At 31.1% G+C, this 19,307-nt stretch overlaps 2 protein-coding genes and 1 pseudogene across 4 annotated transcripts; 2 read left to right on the forward strand and 1 right to left on the reverse strand.

Moving 5' to 3' along the window:
- Positions 1-973: 973 nt before the first annotated feature.
- Positions 974-3,909, forward strand: LOC115719000 (delta(12)-fatty-acid desaturase FAD2). The gene is made up of 2 exons (XM_030647846.2): positions 974-1,183; positions 2,518-3,909. Exon 2 carries the CDS (start codon positions 2,528-2,530, stop codon positions 3,689-3,691), a length of 1,164 nt encoding a protein of 387 aa, XP_030503706.2. The 5' UTR covers positions 974-1,183; positions 2,518-2,527; the 3' UTR covers positions 3,692-3,909.
- Positions 3,910-8,969: 5,060 nt separating this feature from the next.
- LOC115718815 (delta(12)-oleate desaturase-like) lies at positions 8,970-10,616 on the reverse strand (annotated as a pseudogene).
- A 4,479-nt stretch (positions 10,617-15,095) lies between these two features.
- On the forward strand, positions 15,096-18,994 carry LOC133033873 (uncharacterized). Of its 3 annotated transcripts, none has more exons than XR_009685925.1 (2): positions 15,096-18,463; positions 18,556-18,994. XR_009685925.1 is itself a non-coding variant. In XM_061108932.1 (2 exons), the coding sequence occupies exons 1-2, from the start codon at positions 18,158-18,160 to the stop codon at positions 18,636-18,638; spliced, it is 393 nt and encodes a 130-aa protein (XP_060964915.1). In that variant the 5' UTR covers positions 15,096-18,157; the 3' UTR covers positions 18,639-18,994. The 3 variants fall into 3 exon arrangements, 1 of the variants encoding a protein (XP_060964915.1); XR_009685924.1 differs by having other exon boundaries at positions 15,096-17,167; XM_061108932.1 differs by having other exon boundaries at positions 15,096-18,467.
- Positions 18,995-19,307: the final 313 nt, after the last annotated feature.

Genomic DNA, 19,307 nt, shown 5'->3' on the forward strand with positions numbered 1-19,307 from the left:
AAATGCTGCTGCTTCTGCTCAATGGAATCCGTTTTCTCACTCCTTGACTTCGTCTCTCACCATCAAGCTCGATCGAGCAAACTACTTCTGCTCAAAGATGCACCTTGTTTTTCGGTAGCCCATCTCGAAAGAACTCCACAGTTAAGCGTGCTTGGCCTGGAGCAATTTCAAGGATGGGTGACCTCCTGGGAAGTTTTCCCAGGATGCGTGTGAGTGAGGACAAAGCACGCTGAAAACACTCGTGTTGGTCTGTAGGGTCAGTCATCAGTCCATGAAGCAGCCAAAGTGACGTACTCGTGTATAAGAGCCATTTAGTCCGTGGGTGTAAGGACCCAATGGAGGCTTGAAGCGGGGACGTTACATCTTGGCACTGTGTCGACTTATACCTCATCCAATTGCTTTCTAAGCTTTCATACGTTAACCAAGCTCATTATATTTTTTACATATTGGTTTTAGATTAGTTAATTTAAAAACAAATTGAGAAAAATTGAATTTAGTGTATCATTCTTTATCATTTTAGAAAATACAATGTCTATTTTATTAATTAACAAAGTAAGAAATTTCGGTAACTTTTACAAAATACATGGATCAAAATGAAATGGGCCTTAGGAAAAAAATTGAGTATTTAAAAGATTAAAAGATATTTTTTCTATCAACTCTTAAGATGGGTGGGCCCTAAGCGCGGTAGTAGCCCAACCTTTGCTTAGGGTATCATACCTCAAATTCAATATGAAATTTCACACATTTTAGTTTGATAAATAACATTAAAAATTGTTAATAACCGCTCATAAACAAGTCACGTCGATATAGTATTAGTATTGAACATCTTAACGTGTCTAAATACCAATCCTCTTACCCTAATAATTTCCCAACTCTCTCATGAAACCACAAAACAACCAAAACCGTTGACTCAAAATCCAACGGCAAAAGTGTACAAGTACACTACTTATACAACTACTACGTGTTTGTGTAACTTGTGTGAAAGAAAAGAATCTTTTGGATTTTTGGCTTTGGGAACCAAAAAAATAATAAAATAAAATAAAAAGAAAATCTCTTTCTCTCTCTTTTCACTATCATCATCATCTTTAAATACCCCACAAAATCATACACCTTTGCTTTGCCCTTATAGAATCTCACTCTTTCTTCTTTCTTTTTCCTCAAAACTATAGCTTCTTCTTTCAAGGTAATATTTATATATAATTTCAATTTTTATTTGATTTATTTATTTAATCTATACATAATACATGTTCATATATAGATCTACCTTTCTATGATTAAATATACATAATTATATATATATTTATGAAATTAATGAAATGCATGCATGTTGTTTTTCTTCTTCATCTTTGTTTTTTTTTTTCAAGCCAAATATATATTTTTTTATTTTTCGAAAATATAATTTTCATTGTAATGCAGCTGCTCTGTTTTTTTTTTTTGGCTATGATTTTATTAAAATAAATTTAATTAGATATTACTGGATCTGTGGTTAAGATATATGAACACTAAACTCCCATTTCTATTTTCTGAATTTTTTTTTTGTTGGTTGATGATTTTGCATAATTTTCTGTATTTTTGTTAATTTTTTTAACGTTATTTATTTTCTTTATTTTATTTTATTTTTTATCGAAAACATCGTTGTTTGTTTTGGAACTACCAACCTGCGTGAATCATTCAACACCTTTCTTTTAAAACGACATTTTTTTCCTTAAAAACGACACCTTTCTAGAATAGCGACAATTTCCCTTAAAACGACAACATTTTTAAAAAACGACAATATAGTGGAAAAACGACAGAAAGTGTATAAGTTGTCTTTTTTTAAAGAAGCGTAATTACTAATTACATAGAAAAGGAGAACCATTCCAAACGACATATTTTGAGTAAAACGACAATTTCTTCGAAAAACCACATGTTTTTTTTTTTTGAAGAAAATAATAATAATAAAAAAATGCCGATTCAGCCTAGGCTAAGCTTTAACTTCATACACCTCTGCATGAGTTAATATCAATGTCTGTGGTGGGTATATTATTCATTTATATACGTATATATATTTATTATTTAATATGATAAAATAATACAATTTTTCAATAGTTAAAAAATATCATTTTGTATATATATTCGATTAATGCAATAAATTTTTCTTGTTTTTTTTCCCTGTAGACACCAGAACTGACATTATTGCCTTTATACAATTTATAACCTCTTATTTTCAATAATATATATATTTTAATTTATTTTTAGCTGTCCACTGTCACAATTTTTATTTCAGTGATTTCTGACATTAAACTGACATTTCATTACAACCACAACTCACTTATTGAAATTATTACACTCTCATTGTTATGATTTGAAATTTTGTGATTTTTTAGAGGTAACAATTTTAGGTCCCAAAATGCCCAAATTGTCCCTAGTTATGGCATTGTGTAACATTTTGCTCTGTTTTTTCCCTCTTAAATAAGGTAAATTTTAGCTCAATTTGAAGAAGTGTAACATTTTTTTTTGTTCATTTTTCTCAATTAGGGGCGAAAAAATGGGAGCCGGTGGCCGAATGCCCGAGGCGAAATCCGAGTTGAATGGTAGTAAGAATAAGAATAGCCTAATTGAGAGAGTACCACACACCAAACCACCATTCACATTAAGCGAAATCAAGAAAGCGATTCCGCCCCATTGCTTTAAACGCTCTCTTTTTCGCTCTTTTGCTTGTGTCTTTCACGACCTTTTTTTCGCGTCATTGTTTTACTATGTTGCAACCTCTTACTTTCACCTTATCCCGAAACCAATTTCATACATTGCTTGGCCAATTTATTGGATTTTCCAAGGTTGTATTTTAACCGGGGTTTGGGTCATCGCTCATGAGTGTGGTCACCACGCTTTTAGTGACCACCAGTGGGTGGATGACACCGTTGGTCTCATCCTCCACTCTGCTCTTCTTGTCCCATACTTTTCATGGAAGTATAGTCACCGTCGCCACCACTCAAACACGGGGTCCATTGATCGCGACGAAGTGTTTGTACCAAAACCAAAATCACAAGTGTCACCATTCGCCAAATACTTAAACAATCCACCCGGAAGAGTCCTAAGCCTTTTTGTTACCCTAACACTCGGTTGGCCTTTGTACTTAGCTTTCAATGTATCAGGCAGACCATATGACCGTTTCGCTTGTCATTATGATCCCTATGGCCCAATCTACTCAAACCGCGAAAGGTTACAAATATTCATCTCGGACATAGGGATTTTCATTGCCACATTCGCGCTATACCACCTTGTCTCGGCCAAAGGGTTAGGTTGGGTTGTGTTAGTGTATGGGGTGCCTTTGTTAATAGTAAATGGCTTCCTTGTTTTGATCACCTACTTGCAACACACTCACCCTGCATTGCCTCACTATGACTCGTCCGAATGGGATTGGTTGAGAGGAGCATTGTCAACCGTTGATCGAGACTATGGAATTCTCAATAGGGTTTTTCACAACATTACTGACACTCATGTTGTGCACCATTTATTCTCAACAATGCCACATTACAATGCAATGGAAGCAACCAAAGCTGTGAAGCCAATATTAGGCGAGTACTACCGTTTAGATGACACTCCAATTGTTAAGGCTATGTGGAGAGAAGCTAAAGAGTGTCTCTATGTTGAGCAAGATGATGATTCTCCATCTAACAAAGGTGTTTTTTGGTACAAAAACAAGTTTTAGGAGAATTTGTTATGTAATGTCCAACTTTGTTGTGTACTTTGTTTGTGTATGTGTGTATGTATTTATGTAGTAATTAATAATGGGGTATGGCTTAATGTGGTTAGGGGTGTTGATTTAGTGTGTCTTTTTTGGGCATGTAATGAACCTTGTTTTAGTTTAAATTTGTGTTGTTATGTATGTTTTAATGTGTGATTATATATATATATTATATTTTATTATATTGTATGGTTACTAATTTTGGCAAATTATTAGGATAAGGACCCTTTTGTAATTTTATTATTATATTTTTCTGAAAGGAGTCCATTAGAAATTTATACTAGTATAATATTTTTTTATAAATGACATTATAATTAGTAAACTAGGAAACAAAAGTTTATTTTGTTTTGCACCACTCTAAATAATAACATACAATTTTAAATATTATGTAAGATATGAATGAACATATAGTAATCTCTTTATCAACATGAAAAAGAATGAGTTAGTCTACTATCAAATTTTTGTAAGGCATCTTTAAATAATGTTTATCTGTCTGCGAATAAAATTGTTCATAAATTAGTTGTGTATGTACTTAAGGTAGAAAGTGGATTAGTTTGGATGGAGGTTTAAATGAAATTTAGTTCATTGTTCAAATAAAAAAATGAACAAAAATGATAATCATCAAGAAAATAAATACTACTATTAAAATGCATCAATAATTAATTAATAACTAATATATTTAAGTAAGAGAATATATGATTAAAACTATACGTATATATAATTTAGGAGTGTTCGCGGGACGGGTAGTGCAATTTTTGATTATTTTTTTAAACTAACCCGCACATGCAGTTTTTTCAATTTCCCAAACCGCACCCGCACCGCAAAACTAAAAAACCGCGAAAACTGCACCGCAACCCCTAATGAAACATGCATTGATAGTTATTTAGACTAAAAAATTCTAATAAATACCGAAACAGTAGGGATTGCATCAGTACACCTATTTTAATGGGGTGTATTATAGAAGCATCCTATGTTATTAATACATTATTATTTATAATGTTTTATTGTTGGCCCATGCAGTTTTTATAATATACTTAAAAATAAATAAACATATAAATTGATATTTTAACACTAGAAACATTCATGGCTATGTAAGGAAGATAATCACAAAATTAATATTCTCATATATTATTTTATTATTAGCAATATATTAAATGATATTGGATATGGATTCTTTGAACCTCAATTATGTTAACCTAATTTTGGTAAAAAAAAACATTGGCCGTGCGTTGGATTTTACCATACAAAAAAAAAAAAACTTTTGCAAAATAACTTTACCTAATTAAATTAATTTTTGTTATAAAATCCAAAAACCAATCATTTTTGGTAAATTAAAAAGCTGTCATTAGTGATAAATGGTAATTAAACTTTTTAGCCAATTTTCATTTCTATATAAACTTTGATATTATCTCTACACACACATGTATACCGTTTTTTCATAAATATAAGGAAATTAATTATAATAAATTTTGTACATGCCAGCAATTTATATTTATAATGAGGATACGTTATATAAATTTTTACTATATATAATAACATAATATACAAAAACATTAATACCTAATTGAATATATAATCATTATTTCTTACTTTAAATGGCCAAAAAAGGTAGATTTATTCTTTGAAAAAAAATAAAAAAATTAACCTTTATATTATTTATTATTTGCTCCTCTTTTCTCTAATGAAATCTAAGTACCAAGATAGCTCTTTTTTGAGTGGAAAAAAAAAGTCTTTATTTGAACTCACTCTTACTATTATATAAAGACATATTTACACTCAATAATTTCCTCACACCAAAATTTGTTTTTTCTTAATTTTTTCTTTTCTTCTTCAAAATGGGTTTATTTTCTTTTGAGTCACCAAATTCTTCTATTCCCTATTCCAATAACCAAATTACTCAACAATTAGGGTTTCAAAATAGTCAAAGCTACCCCATCAATGGTCAATTGAGTCAATTTCAATTCAATCATCATCAATCCAACAATCATCCCAATTCCAATATTCTAAACCATGTTTTGTTTAGCCCTAATTATCATCACCAAACTCAAATCAATCATCAACATCATCATCACCCAACTGTGGGCCAACTTTCACTTAATAATTCCCAAAGGGTTAGGGTTAGGGCTAATAGTAATAGTGATAATATTAGTACTAGTCCTAATACAACTACTACTACTCTTGTTGTACCACAAAGAGTACAAGTGGTTCAAACAGTCAACATTGACTATTTCCCAATCCAACAAAACCAATTTGTTGCTTCTCATGTTGATAACAATGATGGGTTTTGTTTCACTGAGGTTGTCAGAACTCAAGAGGTTGTCAGAACTCAACTCCTCAATTCAAGCTCAACTAGAGAAAGGTTTCTTCATCATCAATTGGCTCCAAATCAAGCTCAAGCTCATCAAGCTCAAGCCAATCCCATATTCAATGGTAATAACTCTATTCATCATCATCATAATATTGGTACTTATGATCATTATAGCTCAAAAGGGTACAATAATTTTCAATATGTCCCAAACCCTAGCCATGTTTTTCACCGAAACCCTAGTCATGTTATTGAGAAAGATGATGGAGAAGAAGAAGAAGCAATTGTTTTTGATGTTGAGTCAATGAATAATGCTAATAACAATGATTTCAATCATCATTACTCGATATTTTCTAATAAAAATTTTCAACAAAAACATTCACGAACCCCACCCCCACCACCGCCTTCTTCACCATCCTCTCCAGTACAAGACGAGGATGGTGATGGTGATGATGACGAAGATGATCGTGATGTGGATTTCCATATTGACGAGGAAGATCTGAAAGCAGCAGAGCTGGAAGAGGCCGAATTAGAAGAGCTTGAAGCTCTTAAAGATTTCGATATGGAGGGTGCTGGTGATGGGAGAACTCATAGTCTTCCTTACAAGAAATATGGACCGTACACTTGTCCGAAATGCAAAAGGGTTTTCACAACTTCACAACATTTTGCAGCTCACATGGGATCTCACTACAAGTATGAGACTAAGGCTCAAAGGAAGAAAAGGCTTTTGGCTAAGTATGGTTTGACTAAGTATCTTGAAATGGTTAAGCCAAGGAAGAAGAAGAATAATTATGCACTAATGATGATGCTCACTAATCCTAATTATGAGAACAAGTACAAGATGATGAGGAAGAGAGCCAAGCTTCTTATAAGGTCAAAAACTAAGATTAATAATAACAATAATATTAATAATGTTGTTATTGGTAATAAGAAGAAGAAACAAAATGCTGTTGAAGTTGAGGTCAAGTTTGGCTTATTCTCTAATGTGGCAATTAAGAAGGAGAAGGAGTAATTTATTATTGTGTTATTAGTTAATTTATGTATTTTGGTTTTTTTTGTTATTTTTATGTTTAAGTTGGTTTTTTGTTATTTGATGTTTTTATGAAATTAAATGTCGAATTAATGTAGTACCCTTTTAATTTAAGAAAAAAAAAAATTGAAGTTTGGAAATTTTCTATATATTATTATTAATGGTTTTAATTTAATTTGTTATTGTTTAATTTTATAGAAATGAGCTTTTCATAATTTTTATTTATTTTAATTTATTTTAAGCTTAATTAAATAAATAATATATCGTTTATTTATTAGTTCTTATGTCAGGGCCGATCCTAAACTTTAGTGGGCCATAATAAAAAAAATTAAAATTTGAACCATTAATTATAAAGAAATGTTGTATTTTAAAAATTAGTAAAAAAATTATGTGTATTTTTAAAAGGGTAATTTTTTTTGGACCCCTAGATTGAGTGGACCTTAGGCACAGGCCTAGTTCGCCTATACTAAAGGTTAGACCTATTTCATGTACTGGTATGTCATATTAGAGGTAGTAAACGTTTAAATTTTATAGTGAGTGGAAATATTGTTTTTAAGTTTATGAATATTGATTATTTTGTTAATCAGTATTATTGTTTTAAAAATAAGAGTTACGAAAATAAGTTTCGAGTAATTCACATCGGGATTTGCGAGACATAAAAAATCAGCCATCATTACTAGAAACTATTTTTTATCGTTGGATCATCATCAACGATATGGGAAACACTTTATTTGTAATTTATCTCCTATTTTTGTGGGGCCCCTTCAAATATAAAAGAAGAGCTTTATTAGTTTATTTTTTACATTCAAAAAAATACCATTGCAAAAAATTTTACTTTTAGTCACAACAAAACTTGTGACTAAAAGTAAACAAAATTGTGACTAATTGTAAATTATTTTTCCTATGTTGTGACTAAAAGGTATTAGTCACAAAAATTACAATTTGTTGTGACTAAATAATGTATTTTTAGTCACAATATTGTTGTGACTAAAACTAAATTAGTGACAACTTGTAACTAAATACTGTATTTTAGTCACAGGTAATATTTTGTTGTGACTAAAAGTCACATTTAGTCACAAAAAAATTATGTTGTGACTAAAAAATTGTCACTAAAAGTAGTAGTTTTTTGTAGTGTACTCACAAGGTTAGAGCTTCTCTCTCTAGACTTTCTTTCTGTAGAACTTGAAGTTTCTGATTCTTAAACAATTATTGTAATCACCCTCTCGTGAGAATAAAAACACGAAGTAGACATAGCCCTAATATTATTAAGACATAGGGTTGAACTACTATAAATTATTGTGTCCTCATTAATTACTTTAAAACTTTTTTCTGGTCAATCTAGCGAGCAGGTGTGACTTAAAAGTCTAGTCTAGATTTTTGAGTCAACAACCAGTATAATTGTGTTAAAAAAAAACTAGCATTTAAGAAGAAAATACTAAAAATAATCCAAACATTATTAGGCTAATAGCCTTACAATTTAATATTTTCCTCTTTAGAAATAAGTAAAGGCAGCGAGCGACGTTGGACCCTAATGGTGATGTGTCACTAGCCATGTAAGAAAAATAATAAACTAGCGGAATTTATGGAACGACACCTTAAAATACAAATAGAATAATAGTTTGGCAAATTTTCACACTAAAATTTGAGCTTAAAAGATTAAGTGTAAATAAAATAGAAGTTGAGAGAGTTTAGCCGTAAAAATTTTTTTTAAAAAAAAAATTAATTTCTCTGTGATGAAAAATAATAAACTAGAGAGTTTACCAAATTGCCTTAATTTTCTGTCCATTTTTCAAAGAGGCACCTTTTTATCTCAACTTTAATATTTTATTCTTTTATCAATAATAAGACATGCACTTACAATAAAACATGTATAATAGATTTTGATATATAATTTGACTTGATAATCATCAAAACTTGTTGTGTTACCAAAAAACACCTTTGTTATTGTTAGGAGAAGATTCATAATTTGGCTCAACATAAGCACACTCCTTAGCCTCTCTCCACAGAGCTTTAATTATTGGAGTGTCATCAAAATAGTAGTACTCTCCCAATATGGGCTTGATAGCTTTGGTAGCTTCATTTACATGGTAATGAGGTATTGTTGCGAATAAATGGTGTGCCACATGAGCATCTGTAAGGTGATGAAAAACCCTATTGAGAAGTGATCCATAATCTCGGTCAACCGTTGACAATACTCCTTTCAATTAATCCCACTTGGACGAGTCATAGTGAGGCAATGCAAGGTGAGTATGATTCAAGTATGCGATCACTATAAGGATGCTATTCCCTATCAACAATGGCATCCCATACATGAACACAACCCAACTCAACCCTTTGGTGGAGCCAAGTTGGTATAACACCAATGTGATGATTAAAAGTCCAAAATCTGATATCAATATATGAAGCCTTTCGCTATTTAAGTAGAGTGAAGAGTAAGGATAGTAATGACAAGCGAAACGATCATATGGTCTACCTGCTAGATTAAAACCTAAGTACAAAGGAAAACCAAGGATCAATATAATAGAAAGTTTTAGGACTCTCCCTAGTGGATTGCCCAAGTAGTATTTGTAGAGCCATGTTATTTTGAGATTTGGGGATTGGAACAAACATTTGATCATGTTCAATGGAGCCAGTATTTGAATGATGGCGACGGTGACTATACTTGAAAGAAAAATATGGGAAGAGAATCGCGGAGTGGATGACAAAACCAACCATATCATCCACCCATTGGTGGTCACTGAAAGAGTGGTGACCACAGTCATGACCAAGGACCCAAACACCACAAAAAATGATGCCTTGGAAGATCCAATAAAGTGGCCAAGCTAAGTATGGGAGCGGGTGAGGGAGGTAGAAGTAAGAGGTTGCTACGTAGTAGAACAAAGACGCGAAGAAAAGATCTTGAAGAAGATAAGAGAAGGAGTGGAGAAGAGAGCGGTTGAAGCAATGGGGTGGAATGGCTTTCTTGAGTTGGCTTAGGGTGAATGGTGGTGCGGTGTGTGGTGCTCGCTCAAGTCTACTATTTTCGCCATTGCCTCCCATTTTCATTTCTTAAAATATATTAAAAAGAGAATAAATAATACAATGTTAATTTTTGAGCTAAGCATGTATATGTTTAGTATAAAAATTGGTAGCTAATATATATTTTGGAACCAAAAAATACTAAGGGGTAGCTTGGTGTAGGGAGTAGGAAATAGATAACTAGGAATGTGTAGTATACACTATGTTTTGGTTAATTTTTTTTAGATGAGAGTGTGTAACTTTTTTGTAGGTCCTATATAGTTTCATATTACCTTTTATCATAACTTTTTCCACAAATTCTTAAGCTACTCAAAACTCAAAACAACACCACTTAAAATTTTCTTTGGGTGTCATTTAAAGAGACAAGATAATAATTGTAATTACATGCATCAATTGAACTGGCATAATCCTTGTCAACTTTTATTGGCCATTTTGGAAATGTTTAGGATTTCATTAGTTTGTGATTGAAAAGAGTAATTTAGAAACAAAAATTTGAGTTTCGTAAGTGAAAAATTATTTTTAAAAATGTTTTTAGTTTTTAAAAAATTGAATCCGTAATTAGATGGAAATCTAAAAATGTAAAAGTTTGAGAATTAAGAGTTTTATGATTTGTTTTATTTTTTAGCATAAAACTTAATATCATAACTTTTTTTTAGAATTAGCCTTAAAATCTCTCAAGTCTCAACCAATCAAGAATTTTATTTGGACCCCACATCTTAAATTTTCAAATTCTAAATCAATCAAACGGTTAGTAACTCTATTGCCTTGGAGATCAAAATTGAAAGGGAACCATAACAATACAAATAAAAATTGCAAACTATATATATAAATCATAATTAAATATCTAATATATTACCAAGCATTTTTAAGAGGAAAGAAATTACTACCATGTGATATGCAACCACTTCAATAGTTTTGTTTGGACTTTGGAGTTTAGAAAATGAATTAATATTATTTTAAAATTTGTGTTTTGTAAAAGTTATTGACTAAACTTTTATTTTGTATAAAATGATAAATTAAACTCTGTGTTTTTCAAAATAGTGTATAATAGTACCTTGAACTTAATTATCGATAATTTTTGTTAATATAACCAACTTAAAAATAATTTTTAGCACGAACATAATCAGAAAATGTATTTAATTTTATTATAATAACTCTAGATCGAGTTAGTTACTATTATTTTGACAAAAAAATCAGCTCAGAACTATTTTATACTATTTTTGAAAATACAGGTTCAAATTTATCATTAACAAAATAAATGGTCAAATCGATAATTTTTGCAAAACACAGAGTCCAAAATAGTATTTACCTTTCAAAAATTACATTGTAATTAAAATTAGATGTATATGAGTTTATTTAACTAGATAATTGTACATTAATTTAAAGAAAAAAAAAACATAGGCATGTTTAGTAACCATTTTGTTTTTAATTTTTCCTAATTTTACTTAACAAAAGTTGTTTTTTTTCTCCTTATTAGTTTTTTTATTTTTTTCGGATAAAATCACACAAAATATAGTATTTATCTAATTACTAAAACTTTATTATGGGGTTAAGGTTTGGTATATAAACACCACAAATTACTCACACATGAGTAATATGGGACAAACCCCTCAACTTTTTATAATATGCATTTTATATATAAATTTTTGGGTATTCACCTTTTGACTCCATAAAAATGATTTTTTTTTTATCTATATTCTTATATATTTTTATATTGGTCCTCATAAAATTTATACTTTTTATTTTTGTCTCACATATTTTTGTTTGTATTCCTATAGATTTTATATTTTTTTTTTCATTTTTGTTCCCACATATTTTTTATTTTTATTCTCACAATTTTTTTTTCATTAATGCTTCAAAGAAGAAAAAATTGCCCCACTAAAATATTTGGCTGCCAATGAACACACACACAACATAAGTTTTTTTTTTTTTTTTAAAAAAAAAAAAAATCACACCAAACATAATATTTATTTATTCCATTACATTAAAAAAAAATTAATTTATCCTTATTAATTAAACAAATCTTTTTTTTTATTAATAATTACCGAACAAGCATGAGATAATAATATAATATTAATTATTCGTTGTTTTTGAGAGAATTAATTATTTGTTGTTTTGTTGTTTGATTTAATGTGTAGGCCAAACTTTTGAATGACTAACCATTCCCTTCTTCTTATTATTATTAGTATAGGGTATAATAATTTCAGAAATCGACAATTTAGGCACATTTTCGATGCCTATTCCATTGTGAAATTTATGCCCATACAAATAATAATAATGAGAATAATTATCTTCTATTTATATAAAAGTAATTATCTTATTGGTAGATAATATTATAACTAAATTGATAGCATTAGGATATGGGATGTGTGTGGATGCTTTTATTTTTAATTAGGTAATTAATTAGCAGTGAAAATTCTATGAGCTCGTTTAGTAGACTGTATACGAGTCGTATTGTATTAAAGAACAAATAATACTATAGTTGAATAGAATATTGTATTGTATTAATTATTACGGCTATAAATTTTAATACAATGTGAGTCGTATTATTTAATACATAACAAATGACTCGTATTAGCTTGTATCATAATGTTTACAAAGGATCTGGGGTCAACTCCGGTCCCGACTCCAACCCTAGTCACGGACCTTGGACCTAGACCTTTACCTTGACATGGACCTAGACTCGGACCTCGACCCCGGTCCAAACCCTAGCCCTTGAACCCAACCTGAACGCGGATCGAGAATGGGACCCGAACTCAAGTTCTATACCGAGAACTTGGACCGGACTCCAAACCCAGACCCAGACCCAAGCCCGAACCTCAGACCCAAACCCAAACCTGGACCCCGGACCTGAATCGAGACCCAAACACTGGACTCAAACCACGAACCGGACCCCAGACCCAAACTATGACCTAGCCTGAACCCTAGACCCGCACTTGAACCGGGACCCAGACCTCGAGTTTGGGTCTAGTATCTAGGTTTAGGACCTAGGTCCAGGTTTGGGTTTCGGGCCCGGGTTTAGGTCTAGGTCTAGGTTCGGGGTCGGGGCTGGGGTCCAGGTCTGGGGCTAGGGTCTGGGGTTTGAGTCTAAGGTCCAAGTTTGGGTCGAGTCTAGAGTTCGTGGCATGTTCTGGGTGTGGGGTCTGGGTCCAAATTCGGGTCGGGGTACGTTGGGGTCGAGTTTATTGAAAATAATTTATAATTTTACTTATTAGTACAGGTCAATATCAAACATATTATTGTATTAAATAATATTAATATAATACAATCCAACATAATACTATGTAATACAATACAATACAATAAATCACGGTGTATCAAACGAGCCCTTTATGTTTTAATTTTTACATACTTAATTCTCTAATTATTTTCTTAACAATGGACTCTTAATTTTACTTTTGTTCATAAATTTGAGGCACTAGTTAAATTTTATTATTAAGTGTCAATTAGAATTGTCGCTGCGTACACCAAAATCTCGAAGCTAATGAAAACATGTTACGTATACAAATGTGTTAATAATGGCAATCAAATTGGCATATAATGGTGAGATCTTAACTGGTTTATCAAATTTATAAATAGAAATGAAGTTAGAAGAAATATTGTCACAAAAAAAAAAAAAAGAGTTGCTTTTGATATCTTTGTGGAAATGTTATGCTATTTTGACTATATCTCACTGGCAGGACTGTTATGAAGGAACCACATAAAATTTATTAGATAAGTTTTTCTTTAAAAGTTTAATTTGAGTTTTTCCGTAATATAATTTATTTATTCATTTATTGAGTTCTTCTGAATTAATAGAATGTACTTATTACATTTTGCAGGAGTAGATTTATCGATTGAAAGTTAGTAGGTCATAGAACCATCAGAGACAATTTCATTGTTTAAATTTCGATAAAGGGTGACATTATTTTTTCAAGAAACTTCAAAGAGATAAGTTTTATTTTTTCAAGCCAGACGTTATTTTTTTTTAATTTTTTTAATGTTATTTTTTCAACCCAATTAGAGAGGTTTATTCATATTTGCTCTTTTTGGTAACAACTATCAACAAAGGAAGGGTGTTTTTAATGAGCCGGGGTGTTGTTTGAGGATGTTATAGCTTTATTATCTAATTTTTTTAGAACAGTTTTATCACATGTGGATTTCGATCAAAATTCTGCAGCTTATGGTTTGACAAAACATACCTTTCGGTTAGACAAATGAGCTATCCTGATTCGAGGAGGTGCCACTGCTGATTGTGAATTGTTGCATCGTTAATCATGTGTGATTTTTTAACCATCATGTTAAAAAAAGTTAAGTGTATAAAAATTAAAAGATAAAAGACTGTCAATTATTCTTTCAATTATTTATAAGTGATGATAATTTAGTTTTAATGCATATTTTGTGTATGTGCATCATATAATTTGTGATTAATTAACTTTTGAAAAGAATGGTTCCCATGTATAGGTTTATAGGTGAACGTTACAATAATTTAGGCATTAAAATGATTCAATATATGATTGAATAATAAATGAACAACTACAACATTGATGGTAACGTATGTATTTTTTTTTGAGAGAGAAAGTGGAAAATTTTTATTAACTTGAAAAGCACTCTTCTCTTACAATAGAAAGTAAATCAGATGAGGCGGTAGCCTCATTAAACATACGGTCTGACGTAAAACAAGACTGTCTTGATGGTAACGTATGTATTAAGTTTGATTAAAGTGATTTTTGTATTTTAACCTCCAAGTTATCACTTCAATCACTTATTATTTTTTTTTTTTAAGAATAACCACTTATTATTAATATATATTTAGGTACCGTTTGGTAACACTTTTTTAATTAGTTTTTTGTTTTTAAAAGTAGAAAAGTGAAAATATTTTTCAAAAACATGTTCTATAAAACTGTTTTTACTTTTTCAATTTTATAATTATTAGAAATTAAAATTTTAAAAACAAAAAAAAAATCACTTTCAATATTTTTTTAAACAGTTTTTTTTTTCTTAATCAATCTTTTGGATTACGACCAGACCCGGACCCAAATCCCCTCCCAACGGTCCTGGCGTTGAACTCGGCTTTTGACTTGAACTCGAATCCGACCCCGGACCTAGACCCGACTTAAATAAAATCAAAAAATAAAAATAAAAATAAACTTTGGTTACAGAACGCATTTTTGCTTTTCAAAAATAAATTTTTTAAAAACAAAAATTTTACTTTCATTTTGTGATTAAAAAATTAAAAAACAAAAGTATTACCAAACGGCACCTTAGTAATTTAAGTGTTATTTTTTTATTTTATTGTTAACATTATTTTATTTATTTTTTTTCGATAGGAAGCTTAAGACAGCTGCCTCACTCGTCTCACCTCAAAAGCAGTTGATTATGGTTGAGTAATTGTTTAATCTATCTATTTTTTATGTGGTGTTTTTGCTCACTTGTTTAGCTCAGATATTAGCTCTATTTAAAAGCTCTTAACAAACAATCCAAAATATTTTTTTTTTGTTAGGAAAACAAATTTTCTTTAAATCTTTTAAAAAAATATAACTATTTTTTTTTTAAAAAAAAGTTTCATAGTTTAATAATCTTAGCTTAAGTTCTAAAGATATATAGCTTGTAGTGTTGCCAAACAAGACACATGCATATTTATTGGTATATGCGGCTATCATTGATGACTAATCATATGCAAAGAAGCATGATTGACCCTTGGCATTTGGTTGGAGGTAATGAAATAGAATGAAAATAATTTTATTTTATTCTTTTGGTTGGTTCTATTTTAAAGTATTAAAATATTATTTTAATGGAATGACTTTTCCATCATTTTGATAAAATGACTTCCATTTTAAAATAAAATAAACGAGAGTTTCAATGTAAGATAAAAAATAATTATTAAAGTTTTTATAATTTTTTTACATGCATTTTAAATTTTATTCTATTTTATTTTTATTTTTATTTTTATTCTTATTCTTATTCTTATTCCCATTCATATTTCTATTCTCATTTCTATTCGTATGTTTTTATTTTTCCCAACCAAACGTAATCTGGTTGGGAGGAATGAAAACATAGGAATAAGAATGAGAATGAGAATGAGAATAGAAATAAGAATGGAAAGAAATAAAATTTAAAATACATAAAAAAAAATTGATAAGAAATTATTAATTTTTTTTGTTTGATCTCATAGATATCTAGCCAACACTCGCTCGCTAGATTGATGAGATGAGATATCTCATGTGCTCAAAATGGAAAGTATTTCGATTTCGATTCTGGCGCCTCAAATATATTCGTGAACAAGTCTTATTTATGTCAAATTACAAAGTTTGAGCCATTTTTACTAAGATGGACCAAAAAACTAAAAATCTTGTGGGAATGTCAACCTGGATGCTAGGTGAAAACCCTAGGCGGCACACTCCCGGTTTGACTTTTAGGGTGTTGTTTTGTCTTTTTCATTTTTGAGACCTTGAATTTGGATTCTTCTTGTCTTCTTGATTCAGAATACTGAAAGATGGTGAGTTTGAAACAACTTGGCGGGATCCAAACATCCATTCTAGAATTTCTAAGGTCAACCTGGGTGTAGGGCTAGGGACCCCTCCCAGTCTACTATGACTCGGGACTACTCAACTCCTGGATTTTTTTTTCTTGCTAAGTGTCAAACATTGATGTCCACATCACCAGGGTCAATTTTTGGATAAATATTTGCTCCCAAGTCAACTTTACATTTGTGTGAGGTTGACTTGATGATGTTAAACAAACTCGTTTCTCTCAAAACTATCAGGTGGGCATCAATTTTAACAATCTCAGCAATTATTTTTTATTCTTCAATGATTCCTAGTGGACTAGGAATTTCGAATTCTATTCCCTTTTGAATTGATGAACTCGAAATTTAAAGAAAAAAAGAAAGGAAGAGAAAAGAGAAAAGATAACAGATTTTTCTCTCTCTTTATCTTTCTTTTTAAATTAATTCACTCATTGTTGGCTTAAGAATAAAGGAGATAAATTACTATAAATAGAGAATTCATCCATTCACTTTTCCCACTTAATTCACACGCCCAAGATGTAGAATAGAGAGTTTGAGAATTTTACTTCCATCCATTCTTCAAGTGTTCTTCAAATTCAGGTAAAAATTTGAAAATTTTCTATTTTTTTCGGATTTTTTTTCTTCTCCTCTTGTAGAGCTAAGTTTAAGGATTCTAGATCTTGTTGGAAATTCTTAAACTCCATTGGTATGCCCTCCAAAAATCAAAAATAAGATTTTCATGTGAGTTGTTTAAGCTGAAACTCTCCATTCCTGCAAGGTGGAGTTGGTCTGATTTTGCTTGAAAAAAGCTATTTTGAGTTGAATTAAGTTGATATTTAGTTGATCAAAGTTGAGGAGAGCTGAGTTGAAAGCAAATATGCCTCGCGTGAGAAGAACTAGAAGAAAACCTCAAGAATATGATCGACACACGACCTAATTCATTCGTGCAAAGCTCACAGTGCCAAAGTCTAAGAACCTAGACAAGACTCGTGGAGGGAAAGTTATGGCTACTGAGTTGCTCACTGCTGCCATTGAAAGTGAGGACCCAAGAGATCGAGACTTTGAACTAAGGCCTCTTGTATTTAGTTCCATTACTCAACACCAAGTACAATTAATTCGAGATGAATACTCTCTACTTGAAACTGTTGTCAAGAAACCCAGAGTCGAGTGTCCCAATGATTCTCGAAATCCTTATTATAGTGCTTGGTCAATGTTTCACATGAATGTGGTGCATTCTTGCCTCTACACCCATGATTTGTCTCAATTGTTGATTACTTCGGGGTATGCCCTTATTAGATAAATCTGAATGGTTACTGGATTTTGTTAACATTCTTTATCTTCTATGGTCTACAGAACTGGCCTATTCCAACTCCTTATGAGATCAATTTTCTATGTGATCTAAAAAGATGTCTCACCCACAAAGAGAAAGGCTTCTACCATTTCCACCATTTTAGTGTGTGCATTGACAACATCAACAAAAATAACTATGGACTCTACCATAAAGAGCACTTCTATACTCCCAATATTCCTTCAAGACATGTCACCTTTCAAAAGGTTGGCCCTTTTAAAAGGTCTGTTTCACTCATCGACATGAAGCGGAGAGCAGATGCCATGTTGACCGATATTAATTTATGGGAGCAGGATAGAAAGATGTTGTTCACTGATGAAAACTTCTGTCACGTAGGTCTGATAGCGACTTGCCAACAAGTGCATGTTGATTATCTCTTTGCTAGTAACTCTTGGACAATGTCCCTTGAAGATGAAGAGAGTGGGCAAAGTGGCACTGTTATTGGGTCCAAAGTGATGTCAGAAGACAATGAAGTTGGTGGTGATGAGGCCATGACTGAACCTTCAGGTCACACTGAAGCTTGTGTGCCTGAGAGAGTTGGGGAATCAGTAGGTTGCTGATGCACCATATTCATCATTAACTTGATTGTTTGCTTTTGTATTTTTCTTACATACTTACCATTTGTTCTTTTGTTTCGCAGATAAGATGAGCTTCCTTGATGCTATGGCTTCCTGCTCTAAAAGAAAGAAACCAACAACCAGGACTAATGTTCCTCATATTTGAGAGGTTGTGCAAGCCATTCATGCAACTTCTTTGGCTCCTCCAAAGAACTTGAGGAAAAAAGACAAGGCTATTGTGACTAATAATTCTTCTCCAGTGAGAGATTCACACAAGGGAAAAGACAAGGTCATTGAAATTGAAGACGAGCCTTCTACTTATTGAATCATTCATGTGTGTGTATATACAATATTGTTCATATTAAAATTTAAAATTTTAAGTAAATATGAACATAACATACTAATGATATAAATTTTTAATTGCCATAATGATGCTACTCCAAGACCATATATTTATTTCATTCTTGTTGTATGACTTTAATTTCCATATCAAATGATTAAATATCTATAATTCTTAGTGCACATGAAGTATTTCAGAACTTCTCTACTAATACTTATGAACAACTATATACTATTAATGTTTTTCCTTATAAAAAAGTTTATTTTTCAACCGTTTATATTATAATCAGAAACTTTTTAAGCGTCTATCACTACATATAATTTACAATTTTATATTGCATAAACATATCATACGTGTATTATCAAACAATAATTTACTTACGATAAAGGTACTGTAGCCTTTTTTGAAGGGAGGGGACATTAGCCAGCTCCATATATATAAATGAAAATACTAAAGCTACCAGTAATGTTTAGCATCTTCTTATGTGTCAATATC

Source organism: Cannabis sativa, chromosome 2, assembly GCF_029168945.1.
Source record: "Cannabis sativa cultivar Pink pepper isolate KNU-18-1 chromosome 2, ASM2916894v1, whole genome shotgun sequence".
NCBI classification, from domain to species: Eukaryota; Viridiplantae; Streptophyta; class Magnoliopsida; order Rosales; family Cannabaceae; genus Cannabis; species Cannabis sativa.

What these genes read in the sequence shown, in the direction of transcription:
- LOC115719000 (XM_030647846.2), top strand. Translation starts at nt 2,528, where the DNA reads ATGGGAGCCGGTGGCCGAATGCCCGAGGCGAAATCCGAGTTGAATGGT.
- LOC133033873 (XM_061108932.1), top strand. Translation starts at nt 18,158, where the DNA reads ATGAAGCGGAGAGCAGATGCCATGTTGACCGATATTAATTTATGGGAG. An exon ending in GAGAGTTGGGGAATCAGTAG is followed by an intron (nt 18,468 to 18,555) that starts GTTGCTGATGCA and finishes TTTGTTTCGCAG; the next exon opens with ATAAGATGAGCTTCCTTGAT.